The following is a 13526-nucleotide window of genomic DNA, read 5'->3' as shown; positions in this document are numbered from 1 at the left end:
GCGCGCATTTAAGATTGAAGGCGGGAATATCTTTTCGACGGCGGGAATGTCTTTTCCTCACACGAAGTGGACCGAATTAGCCAGATTCGTTAGCGAATAATTCAGATTTTTGCAGTTTGGCTCATTGAAAAGATTCAATTCAGTCCATGAATCGGAAATCACTTATCTCATGAGCGCGCATTTAAGATTGAAGGCGGGAATATCTTTGCTGACACAAAGTGGACCGAATTAGCCAGATTCGCTAGCGAATAATTCAGATTTTTGCAGTTTGGCTCATTGAAAAGATTCAATTCAGTCCATGAATCGGAAATCATTTATCTCATGAGCGCGCATTTAAGATTGAAGGCGGGAATATCTTTTCGACGGCGGGAACGTCTTTTCCTCACACAAAGTTATCTAATGTCTTTAGAAAACTTGTAAGATAAGTAATACAGATTTTATAATACTCTTATGGTGTTGTCGTGTACATACAATGCCCATTGATGACTTTATTATTTTTTGTCCCACAGAAGCAAGTTTATACAATATTATAGGTGAGTAAATGACAGATTTCTTTATTTCTCGCTTTATAAATGCTTAGGAATGGGGTCCCCAGCAATGACATAATGTGAGAGAAAGACAGGACTGCACACGCACTGCACTGCCCTCTCTCAACTCAATACACACACACACACACACAGTGCACTGCCCTCTCTGAATTGAACCTAGCAGCACAGAGGCAGAGACCGAGAGAGAAGGTGCCCACCGAACTGCATATCTGCCTATTATTGTGTATTACATACTAAAAGAAACCGAAACGACTGTCCGTGTACTCGGTCTCTCCAAATGTCCGTGACTAACAGCACAGCAAGCTCTCATTTTGACCATTTGTAACAGTGTTGTGTGTGCGGCACAGGTGAAGATGGCGAGAGGACCGTCACGGGGGACGTCGCGGGCACTGGTGCTTGTGTTTCTGTCGCTGCTGTTCATTGAAGCTTTAACGGCACAGGAGTTGCCCATCAACGGCGTGAACGGATTCAGTCTGCACCCACCGTATTTTAATCTAGCGGAGGGGACGAAAATCACGGCAACTGCAACCTGCGGAGTGGACGAGAACGAGCTGCCGATTCAGGACCTGTACTGCAAACTGGTCGGGGGGCCCGTGTCAGGGGATCCGAGTCAGACTATTCAGGTAAGGATGTGGGAAATACTTACTTTTCTAAAGTTTACATAACTAAAAATGGATAAAAGCACATTTTGATGTTAGTTCGTTTCAGTTATAGCTGATAGTATACTGTAGTTGATTTTGTGAAATGCGTTATATCAGATATGCCGTTGTACTGAATCATTTCCATATTTATTTACTTGGTATTTCAAGGTTGAACTGCCATAATACACTCCAAAAGACTTATTACCATACATATTGGACTTACTACCATAGTACCCTGTCCAAAAACATGTTAATATTTATACTTCATACTTTTTTGTTAGTCTATATAAGCAAATCAGGACAGTGGTTTGGAGCTGAGGAACTGTGCAATGTCTTGATCTCTTTTTAAGAGCACCTGCTAAAGGTGAAAAGGCCAAAGACCTCTATAAAATGCTATAGCGCCTCATAAGAGCCCCCTACTGAAGCTTCATAAGCAGGTTTAGGAGACTCGACTTAGCAAGTTGGCGAGTAAGTGAAATGTTTAAACAATGTAAAGAGTAAAACGCAGCCCCCGTGTTGCAGTGCTACTGGGATTTTCCCTGAGGAATGTGTGGCATTTCATAAAAGACCTTGAGGGAGGTGCACACACACGCACACAGATTTGCACCACACTTCAAAGAATATGTTAATAAAATGTTGCAACATGATCAGTTGTTGCAGGCACCTCCTGTGGTTATCTTCTCAAGACAGAACATCACATGCATGCAGACCATTTTTCCTACACTTTAAATAAGTTGCAGTCATTTTATCCCCTTAGAAATTTTGCATGGTTATACTACAGCAGTAGTTTATGCTAGAACACCACACTGTTATTATTTTATATTGTAAAAACAGTGATGTGCACTTGTTTAGAGTGTTATTTCTACCTTTTTGAAGAAAGACGTAGTACTAAATGTAGTCAGATTGAATATTAAATTCTTGTTTAGATGATGTATAATGTACTACAGTAAATCTGTGGTGAAAACTAAATAAAATGACAATGATTTTTAGAAGCACCATATTAAGGAGATCTCATCTTAATCAATTTATTATGATTTTTATAGTAATAACAGCAACTGTGATTATTGTGGTACTTGGCTGCAAATAGGCTAAATTAATTGCTAGTCAAAGGAAATCTTATCTCATCAATCTCTGAAACCTCCACACGTGGGTGGTCTCAACATATTTTGGTGAATTTCTGATCAAGTTCACTCCTCTTAGTTAATTTATACAGTTATAAATGAATCTATTTTTCTAGCCAAGTATAAAGAGCTATAAATAATAATTAAAATAGGTTTGGATTGCCAGCAGTTGGATAATGAAGGGAGTGAATTTCTTGGTTGATACCGTTGTTTTCATTAAAATGTCCTGCAGAATAAACCTATTACTAAAAACTAGGATAACTGCATGGTATTTATGCAGAAAGATGAAGTATTACTTTGACTGGTTTGTGTGGCTTTTTCAGTCATAGTTTCTACAACTCAGTTTATCATAAAAAATATGTTTTCATGTTGTCCTCCAGTCTGTATTATCAGAAATAAACAGATTTATTCTACTCTTTTCCCTTTGTAGCTTGTACTTATCTGAACAATGCCTGTTTATGGTATTATGAGCACTTCCTAAGTCGTTTTGTCTCTTTAGGACAAATTGCTTGACGTATTCCCCACTTGTAATTTGCTTTGGATAAAAGCATCTGCTAAATGAATAAATCTAAATGTAAATGTAGATAGAAGCTGAAGGAAGTGGAGGAGGAATTCTCAAAGAAGGAATTGCATATATTATACTTTCTGCATTCACTAAAATAAGTATGCAAATTAGTCAGTGGTGCAGACATGCCTAAAATTTGATACAGAATTTCAGTTTGCATGCCACAATTTCTAACTCTGCAGATAATTTTGTACCCATATCAGCTATTTAAAATGCTTTAAATGTTTAGATTTAAATCTTTATTTCACAATGTCATCATAGGTCATCATGAATTATTGTTGTCATGATTGATAGAAAATGTACACAAATCTTAATTGTGCAATTTATTATGACAGGAACTTAATTTACAGTTACTTCAGCAGCACAGCATGATTAGAGTGCATTATGGTGTTTGTGTGGTTCTGTGAATGGTTAGTGAATAAAAAAAGTTTCTGTGCTGAAATACCTGGTTAGTGTTAATTGTTAACAGTTTCGTGAACTTGCCCCAGACAGTGTAAACACATTTTTGACCTTGGAGGATTAGTTTTTTCATTCACCCTTTCAGTTTGTCTAATTTGAACTTAACTACTTAACTAAAGGTAGATCATGTTAGGAAATGATGATTTACTAAAGTGTGCATTCAGAGTCATCCAATTAAATCAATATCAAATCATCATTTGTTTGACAGATTGATAGCTTCAGCAGGTTTTTTTTTGCACTGTACTTGTACAGATATCTTTTTAAGCTAAACTCCACGTCTTCTTGTGTTATCAGGGCCAGTACTGCGACATCTGCACCTCAGAAGACACCAACAGAGCGCATCCCATTAACAATGCGATCGATGGCACCGAACGATGGTGGCAAAGCCCTCCTCTCTCCCGCAGTGTAAAATACAATGAGGTCAATGTCACCCTGGACTTAGGACAGGTATGTTACTGGTGCATTCCTTACATTTGTCTGCTCTATCACACCCTCACCCACTTGCACATATCGTGTTCAGATTATTCAGCGTACAGTAAAGTCATCTGATACTTGGCTACAGCAGGCGCTTTTGTGGATTGCACATGAGTGTAGAATTTCAAGGGTGGACCCTAAGTTGAATCTCATCCATTCATACTTGAGTCTGGAGTATGCGGAGGTGTGTTTTTGTTGCTCTGATGCTTCACATCTCGGTCTTGTGTATCAAAGGTTGTTATTTGTGAATAGCCAGGGGGCGTTTAAGATTATTGCTTTCTAAACTGTAGTGATAAATAAACATTACTCATACTTTCCCTCACATGTTCCTGTTGGCTTCTACATAAACAGTCAGCACTGCTGCATATAGTTTTATGCTGCCCAAATGAGAAAGAGAGGAAGGAAAGCAACTTAATGCCAACTAAATTTTCCCATTGACCTCTGTTGAGTTTCAGGCTCTTTTTAAATTCAATTTTAAAATTGCTGTGATGCAAAGCTGAATTTTCAGCATCATTATCCTAGTCTACAGTGTCACATGATATTTCAGAAATCACTCTAATATGCTGATTTGATGCTCAGGAAACATTTCTTTTTGTTATCAGTGTTGAACACAGTTGTGCTGCTTCATATTTTTGTGGAAAGTGTGATAACATGTTTTTCCAGGATTCTTTAATGAATAGAAACTTCAGAATAACAGGATCTAACTGTTATAACTAATCTTTTGTAGCATTATAAATGCTTTACTCTCACTCTTATTCAATTAAATGCATCCTTGCTGAATAAAAATATACTTTTATTTCATTAAAAAAATATCTTACTGACTCTAAACATTTAAACAGTCGTGCATATTTTATATATTTAGTCTGGTCGTTTAGAGCAGTATTGCTATATGTATAACCCGGCTATGTAGTTTTGGACTCATTCAGCTGAACATGGTTGTAATATGTGACAGACTAAGCCCTGTACAACCTACTTTCTTTTCTCTCTCAATCTCTCTCTCCCTCCCCCTCTCTCTCTCTTTGAATGGAGGCAGAGAGCAGTGACTGGCTTTGTACTGAGCTTTTTTATGTGGCTGGTGTTTTTTCAGTGCCACTTAAACCAGCTTGTTATAAAGCAATACATGAGCTTTCATACATACATTACTAAGCAGAGAGAGTGAGAGAGATGTGCTATATATATTAATGCCATCAACACTTCATCTGAAGTAAATGAGAGTTGCACAGTAGTTTTAGGTGGCTGCCAAGGCATTGCTATGTGGTCTGAGTGGTTTTTAGCATGTTGCTATGTAGTGACTAATGAACAAATAATGGCTGATTCACCCATTATGGATGTTAGATCTCTTATAAGATTAATAGCACACCTCTCCTCATCATTCCATATACTTTGGGATATCATTTACCAATAGCGCAAGCAGAGCAGGATGAGTTAAGCACCAAAAGTTTGATACTGTAGCTAGGGGTTTGTCAACTAAAGTATGAGGAGCAGTCATAGTGATGCTGCTTTAGAGGCTTCCTCTAACACAGTTATGAGGCTCTTTCTGACCCCTCAGAGCAGATGAATTAGATTGGAATGTTAGTTACTCTATCTGTCTCAACCTGTTCAGGGACAAAACGACCCTCCCCATCACAACCAAAGTTCACGTCTCTCTTCTCTCACGCGCTCTCTTTTTTTGTCTGTTAAATGTCCCAAGTCAATTTTTGCATATTTTTCCTCTTTTTGCGAACATGAATACTATTAATTAACTGTTAATTAATCCTCTAGATGCATTAGAGAATTAACTAGTGTTTATGCAGGTTTTTTCAACAGATTTGTTTATGTAAGCAAGCATACTTTAAAGGTAGCGTAAAAGTTAAAAGAAACATGTTTCAGGTTTGGTGCCAGGAAACCAAATGTGTTGAACTAATACTTTTTTCACATAGTAAGCTGAGAATCGAAAAGTGAGCTGAGTAAATGTAGTATTTCTTAATCTAAATGCAAGCTATATTTAAGTTATGATTGGCTGAAATTGTAAATGTTAGGGATGCACCGATATCAACCATTTGTATTTTAAGACCAGTGGCTAAAGGCCGATATGTGACACTGGACCAAAAAAATCATAAGCAATAGCCAACAATACACTGTATGACTCAAAATTATCTATTTTTATTTATGCTAAAAATCATTAGGATGTTAAGTAAAGATTGTGTTCCATGAAGATATTTAGTAAATTTCCTACTGTATATCAAAACTTAATTTTTGATTAGTAATATGCATTGCTAAGAACTTCATTTGGGCAATTTTAAAGGTGATTTTCTCAATATTTAGATTTTTTGCAGCCTCAGATTCAAGACTTTCAAATATTTGTATCTCAGACAAATATTCTCCTATTCTAACCATACATCAATGAAAAGCTTATATATTTAGCTTTCAGATGATGTATAAATCTTAATTTCAGAAAATTGTCTCTTATGACTGTTTTTTTGGTCCAGGGTCACATATTACAAACTGATCAGTTGTTTATTGTCTGTTGCATAGGCCAGTGTTTTTCTGGGTTAAATAATTAAATACATGCCAAAACAAAATGAAATACAAAATATATGCAGGCCTTGACAGTGTGGACTTCCTGACGGTGGATTTTTTGTATTCAGATTTGCTGACATATCTAGGGCAGGTTTTGGAGAAAAGTGTGTGGCTGAAGGCAGGGCGGCAGTCTAATTTAGTCTAATATAAAAAAAGCAAAGGTTAAGCTAAAAACACTTACAGTGCCTTTAAGCCGAAAATTGTTTTCTATTTTACTGCGGCACCTCTCCCAGCCACATGCTCATCGTTAATGTAACCTCACTTGTGTGTGTGATCCTGCAGGGCACATTAGTTTAATATCACTCAGAGTTAAGTATTAGAGTCAAAAACAAACTCCGTCTTGCTGCTAATAGCACATAAATGCCTGGGAAATAACCCCTAATGTACTCAGCCAAGCTTAAACTTGATGATTCATTACTTAAGCTCTTTTCTGAAGTATGCAGACATCAGCCTGTAATCATTTGCGGAAGATTGTGAATGAATCCTGTATCAAAATGAAACAGGTTTAAATTATACCCCATACTGTATCAAAACAATAATCAAGTCTGTCAGGGTGACTTTCATCACCCTATTAAATATACAGTGTTGTTTATTTCTTGCTTGTGCGCAAGTTTGTGGTTTATGAAAAAGTGTATTGCAAGTTCTCAGAACCGTTTAAACATTGGAATGCTTAAAAATTCTCTTCTTCCAGACCAAAGCAAAAATCCTGTGCCCTTTTCTGGGGCCCTTTTGTTGCATATGAAACAATAGTTAAAAATAGACATAGTCTAATCCAAAGCTGCATCGTACTCTGTACGAGTGCGTTTGAGTGTATTGTGGGGGGGGGCGGGTGAGTGGGACTCAATGGGGACTAAAGTGCCCTATTGTGTGCCATGCGCGGAGACGGGCATGATGCCAGTTGTAAGAGCCGGACAGAACTAAAGTTTTCCTCTTGTGAAGTAAGCACTTATCCATTGGCAAGGCAGTAGAACAGATGTATTGATCTCTCACTCATTTTTATCTTTCTTGGTCTATTAAAGGAGAAGTCCACTTCCAAAACAAAGATTCACATATAATGTACTCACCCCCTTGTCATCCAAGATGTTTATGTCTTTCTTTCTTCAGTCTTAAAGAAATTATGTTTTTTTGAGGAAAACATTTCAGCATTTTTCTCCATATGATGGACTGATATGGTGCCCCCGATTTTGAACTTTCAAAATGCAGTTTAAATGCAGCTTCAAACGATCCCAAATGTGGTTGTAAACGATCCCAGCTGAGGAAGAAGGGTCTTATGTAGCAAAACGATTGGTTATTTTCATTAAAAAAATACAATTTAAATACTTTTTAATCTCAAACGCTCATCTTGCCTTTCTCCTTGAACTCTTGTGTATTCTGACTCAAGACAGTTAGGGTATGTCAAAAAACTGCAATCATATTTTCTCCCTCAACTACAAAAATCATTTTAAAATCATCCTACATTGCTGCAGAAGTTCTGACCCAGTCTTTGCAACGTGAACATGCAAAGAAGATCAAACACCCTTAACAAAAAAGGTAAAACAGAGAAATAGGACGATTTCGAAGTTGAGGGAGAACATGAGATGGGAGTTTTTTGACATACCCTAACTGTCATAAACCAGAACGAAAACAGCCCAAGCAGAGTAAGACAAGACGAGCGTTTGGCATTAAAAAGTATATAAATTGTATTATTTTTATTAAAATAACCGATCGTTATGCTACATAAGACCCTTCTTTCTCAGCTGGGATCGTTTACAACCGCATTTGGGATCGTTTGAAGCCGCATTTAAACTGAATTTTGGAAGTTCAAAGTCAGGGCACCATATCAGTCCATTATATGGAGAAAATGCTGAAATGTTTTCCTTAAAAAACATAATTTGACTTTACGACTGAAGAAAGAAAGACATGAACATCTTGGAGAACAAGTGGGTGAGTAAATTATTTGTAAATTGTTGTTCTGGAAGTTCTCCTTTAAAACAGTCAGTTGCTCTCCTTATCCTTGCTTGGCATCAGTTTTCCTGCCATTATACAGAGATCATGTGATCAGGAGCTAGCTTAAAGTGACCCACCTAAAATGTCTTTCCAAAACTGTATGACTTGGAACTCTTTTGCGTGGAACACAAAGAGATATTTTGAAGATTTTTTTCAGCTTTTTTTTTCCATATAATGAAAGTCATTGATGTCCAAAATAAATGGGACCCCATCGACTTTTATTGTATGGACAAAAACACTTTCCTAATCCACAGAAGAAGTCATACAGGTTTGGAAAAGGTAGGAAAGTGATTTGATTTTCATCGTCTTTCATCTTTATCCTTTTTTTTTTTACACATTGACTCTAACTTTCCACTGAGAGTGCATTATGCCTCAGGTACAAGATCGACAATGTTAAAGTATGTGTGTGTGTGTTTTCCATAGTCTCAGGTATGGGAGGTCCCAGTTGTGTGGCCTGCATACCTTGGCAAACAAAGTTCCCATTGTGCAGTTCTCTGCATCTTTCCCTTGCTTTTTCCATTGGAAAGGATGACACTCTATTTATCTGTTTAACCTGTAGATCGATATCCAGAATGAGCGGATATTTTGAATAAATGTCTCTTCTGAGATGTGTTTTATGATGCATCTCTCTTCTTGAACTCCTCTTTCACTTCACTAAGGTTGTCTCTTCATGTCTGTCCAGTAATACACACACCAGCAGATACACATGTATGCATGCATATACAAAGTCTGCCTTTTTGCTCACCCACGCTTTCATGGTGTTTACCAAGCATGAAAATATGCTTATTAATGAGACAGACAAGAAAAGACAATGTCGCGCAATCTGACCGTAATAGGAGGGAACCATGGAGAACCATGGGCACAACGAAATCTTTATATGAACCAATCTTTCCTGTTAGTCAGAGCCCTAGTTGCCCTTCCCTTTAATATGAGTAGGCTTGTACATAATGGATGTCCATGAGAGTGTCTCGTGCGTGAGTGTGAATCATCATTCCTGCTTAAGCCGGCTGTAATGGGGTAATTCAGAAACAGCAGGGATCTGAACTCCTGGCCTGGATTCTTCAGAGCCCTCTACCTCGACTTTAGCCATCGATCATGACGGAGGGTTTTGTCTGCGGCCTTTATGCAGCCCCTTTCCCCCAGCATCCCTGTTGGCCCCATTTAAATCTCAGATGCATATATCTTCACTGACACTGAACACACTGCTGACCTCTGCTCACCTCCTATTATTTATTAAAGGGGCCAAAATTGACACTTTTGTAGCATTTTTTTTTCCCCAGAAGTCCACTTTTAATGTTCGCAAAGGCTTCTGGTAGCAAAAATGGTTGTAATTTTGACCCGAAAGTTGCAAACCCTTTTGCCGAACCACACTGGTACTGTACTTTTTAAGCAAAACCCACTAATCTGTTATGATCAGCAAAACTCTGTATCAGTGTAGCTCAAAATCATTCATGATTTCTAGTCAAGTTGCTTAATACTGAATAGGGGTATATCTATAAACACGAGCAGTCATATGTTAAAGGGATAGTTAATGCAAAAATTAAATTACCCCATGATTTACTCACCCTCAAGCCATCCTAGGTGTATATGACTTTTTTCTTTCAGACAAATACAATCGAAGTTATGCAAAAATGTCCTGGCTCTTCCAAGCTTTATAATTGGAGTGAATGGCTGTTGAGATGTCAAAGTCCAATGGCAGATGTGTTTGATTTTGAACCTGTCTTCACTTCATTTTGCATGGGTAAAGGCTCTCTGTATGGTAGAAAGACTAGATCTACAGATTAAACACTTCCAGACTAGCTGTTGTTTACGTTTTCTCTATGCCTAACCGCCTTTGCATTGGGAAGTGCGCATGTGTGTGCAAAGCTTATATAATTTAGATGCTGTTAGATTTTACTGCCTATTTATAGGTGTTTTGCCATTGTATGCAGTTGTATTTCCCAGCTGAGATCTTTTTCCTTTAAAAATGTCTGGTTTTGCCCTTTTTTTGGAAGAAAGCTGATTGCTAGCTGACTTTTTGGAGATCTGAAAGATCTTCCCTACTGTAAGGATCAGTAGATACAAACTCCATATACATTCCTTCTTTGAAAATAATTGACCAATGTGAGTTTCCTATTGAGTTTCAGTTACTTCAGTTCACGTCATGTGTTCCGGTTTTGCTCACAGTGTATCTACAGGTCACTACGGACCACAGCCTTCATCTCACCATGCGTTTCCCAACAAGTAGCACTGATTTAGCTTTTTTTCTTTTTCTGTCTCTTCCCTTCCTGACTTAAGTCTTAAACTGCTCTTATCTCCTTTATTGGCTGCAAGTATCACAGGGCAGTTCAGAGTTTCCTCCACTCCCCTCTCAAATATTAGCAAAGCATTTCAACAGCATATTTGAGACTTTGAGGGAGAAAAAAAGAGGATAAGGAGCAGATCTCTCGCCTTCATAATGAAGCAGTGAACTTTGAGGAGTTCAAGGAGAGGATGTTGACAAATAAGCAAGGTTAACGTGACAATAGTCAGGAGTAGTGAGACTGAAGATAAGATTGGCTGATTTTTGTTTGAACTTCAGGGTCAGTAGTTTCTGTTCACTTTCATTTACCTCAGAAATTCTAAGCATTGTGACGAAACACTTTGATTTTAAACACATTATTTTTAATAATCAATCATATTAAATTTACGTGTAATTTTATATCTATGCCCAATACATTTCCATTTTTAGTCATCGACTGTAACAAAAGCATGGATCCTGTTGGACATGAAAGATTGTTTTGTGTCACATAGGAATGAATGAGAACAATTCACACCTCCTTAGGGATCCTCACGTTCCCCTCCTTCTGGCCAGGAGGTAGCCTTCAAGAAAAAATGTCAAACCCAAATGAACAATTGACCCCCAAAACGAGGCGGGAGAATTTGAGATGGCGTGTAGGGGGCTGTCGTAGTGGTTTTCAAACAGAAATGTAGCAGACTTCAGCAACGCCCCTGATTCCTGTCGAAACCTGTTCCTTCATGCAGTAGAGAATGAAACCCACCTCCATGTCTCCAAGGCCTCTCTCACGCCTCAGTCTGGAAGCTGAAACAATAGGGAGGTCTTGCAGCCTTTCAGTGGATAGGTACACAAACCTGCAATGTGACCTTGCTTATCTGAGCCTTGTGTGCAAGATAGCTCTCATTCACAGGCCACATGTCTACAGATTAGGTTTTAAGACAAATCGCTGCTTCACAAGCCTGCTGCTTAACCATCAGTGGCAAACCGAAGTTAACTTATGGAATGGTCAATCAAAAGTAGACAGTTCAAACTTGTGTTGTCTCATTAGGAGCTATATAGTGTAGCTGTGGCTTCTCTGAATAAAGGCGAGTGATGTGTATGCGTATAAAATGTGCTCATTGATGGGTTTTCTTTGAAGGGAAGTTCTAGTTGATCTTAATGCTATGTTGAAAATAAGCTCATACAGGCCTGTGCCGGTCAAGCTGGTGAACCAGTTTCGTGGTTGACCAATATACAGAGGCCCCAAATGTATTTGAACACCTGAAAATGCCTGAGTTCCAAAGCACTAGATATAAAATAACAAGAAGCGTCAGTGTACAATTGCTAACAGAGCTTTTCTCTGAATTGTCTTCACTTTCTAAACCACATTTTGACCTCAGGTTCATTTTTCGTGGGTGTATGAAGTAATTTCTCCTCATGTTCATACATGATTCTTAGGAGAATACCTACTGGTATACTTCATTATATTAATATATGAACATGTTCCACAAACTTTGGCAATCGCTTGAACCGTTTGAACTTCATATTTGTTTCATATTTTGAAGTCTAACAAACTTGTGAGGTGTTTTGACTAAAAACTGTGCTTGTGCTATATTTATTTAAAGTAAATATGTCTTGTTTCAATATTTTGATATGTAATGCAAATGGATTTTCACATTTTTAATTGTGGCTGAAGTGACTAAATACTTTTTTTTGTGGCTGCTAGAAAGCAGGAATGTTGAACTTATTTTACGCAACATTAAAGACCCCTTTAAACTAAGGACAGTAACTATAATGAACTTTAACTATGAAGTTTTAATAATCATTATATTAATGATTATTAATGATTTCAGAATGATTTTTTCCAGGCGATGAATGATAAAAATATTGACAACTAGTCAGACTTGTCATGGCTAGATTGTTACATTTATCTTTATAGTAATCATTCAGCTAAAAGCTGTTTAAAACCAGCTATCATGTTTTTAGCTGGATTTTCTAAGATGATCATTGATGTGAAGAAAAATCTCAGAGCAAATTCCCCTTTAGACTTTATATAGTGAGATTAATAGCATTGCACTTGATCAGAATGTTATCTGAATTTTCCATATTTCATTTCTCAGCATCTCTTAGTCATTTGAATGAACTGACATTATGAAGTCAGGCTATTAATAGTTTAATGCTAATGTAATTGCTCCATGCACAAAAGTTTCTTTCTACATTTTGGGCACATTGGCGTAAAGTTCAGTCTGTGGTTTAGGCCCGATGTCTCATATTCTTTCTTCTATTGCGCTCTGATGAATAGATGCGATTTCCTATTTATCTCTCACTCACTTCTTTCCCTTTTTGTTCTTGAGTCCTCCTTTCCTCTTCGTACTGATATATGAAGGTGTTTTTGGGGAATTTAAAGAACAGGCTACTGAAATGATTGGGAAAGGAGTGAATGCGAGAACGGAGCACTTGCCTTGTTAATGAGAGAGTAAATGTTTGTTTTTGTCGGGTCAACAAGAGCTGTTGTTGGAGTCTTTCATCCATTCAAACGCTCATTGGTTGGGTTGGGCCTGAGAGGGGAGTGGAAGTGTGTTTGTTGTGGAGAGGGGGTCACTTAAGGGGGCAAATAGAGGGATATAAATACCATTCCCCCTCCCTTTGCCCTGAAGGGGGCTTTTTTCACTGGCCTTTCCCCTTTTTTTAGGCCCCACTTTTAATCAAGAGACAGAGAAACTGGCCAGCCAAAAACAGAGAACGATGTCTTTAAAAGTCTTACAAGTAGATTTTGACGCCCATTGAAAGCGATGTCATCTCTACAGCATACAGTAGATGCACTAAAACGTGGCACCACAGTTCTGATAGACATTTGTAGGAATTTCTAACCTCTGCCCCCTAAGCATGAGAACCCAGGAGAGGAATGACAGAAAGAGTGATAAACCCATCCTTCTT

At 37.9% G+C, this 13526-nt stretch overlaps 1 protein-coding gene across 2 annotated transcripts in view; it reads left to right on the top strand.

Annotated features, from left to right (window-relative positions):
* The first annotated feature begins 677 nt into the window (after positions 1–677).
* The window catches only part of lama5 (laminin, alpha 5), a 74670-nt gene continuing 61821 nt past the window's right edge, over positions 678–13526 (top strand). For both annotated transcript variants that reach the window (XM_051095977.1, XM_051095975.1), the window contains exons 1-2: positions 678–1171; positions 3629–3781. In XM_051095977.1, the coding sequence (XP_050951934.1) occupies positions 902–1171; positions 3629–3781 (423 nt within the window). In that variant the 5' untranslated portion in view covers positions 678–901. The remainder of the gene's footprint in view (positions 1172–3628; positions 3782–13526) is intronic.

The sequence above is a fragment of the Labeo rohita genome, chromosome 23 (assembly GCF_022985175.1).
Source record: "Labeo rohita strain BAU-BD-2019 chromosome 23, IGBB_LRoh.1.0, whole genome shotgun sequence".
Taxonomy (NCBI): domain Eukaryota; kingdom Metazoa; phylum Chordata; class Actinopteri; order Cypriniformes; family Cyprinidae; genus Labeo; species Labeo rohita.
Note: the sequence above shows the minus strand (reverse complement) of the source record. Positions and strands in the feature narration are given on the sequence as shown.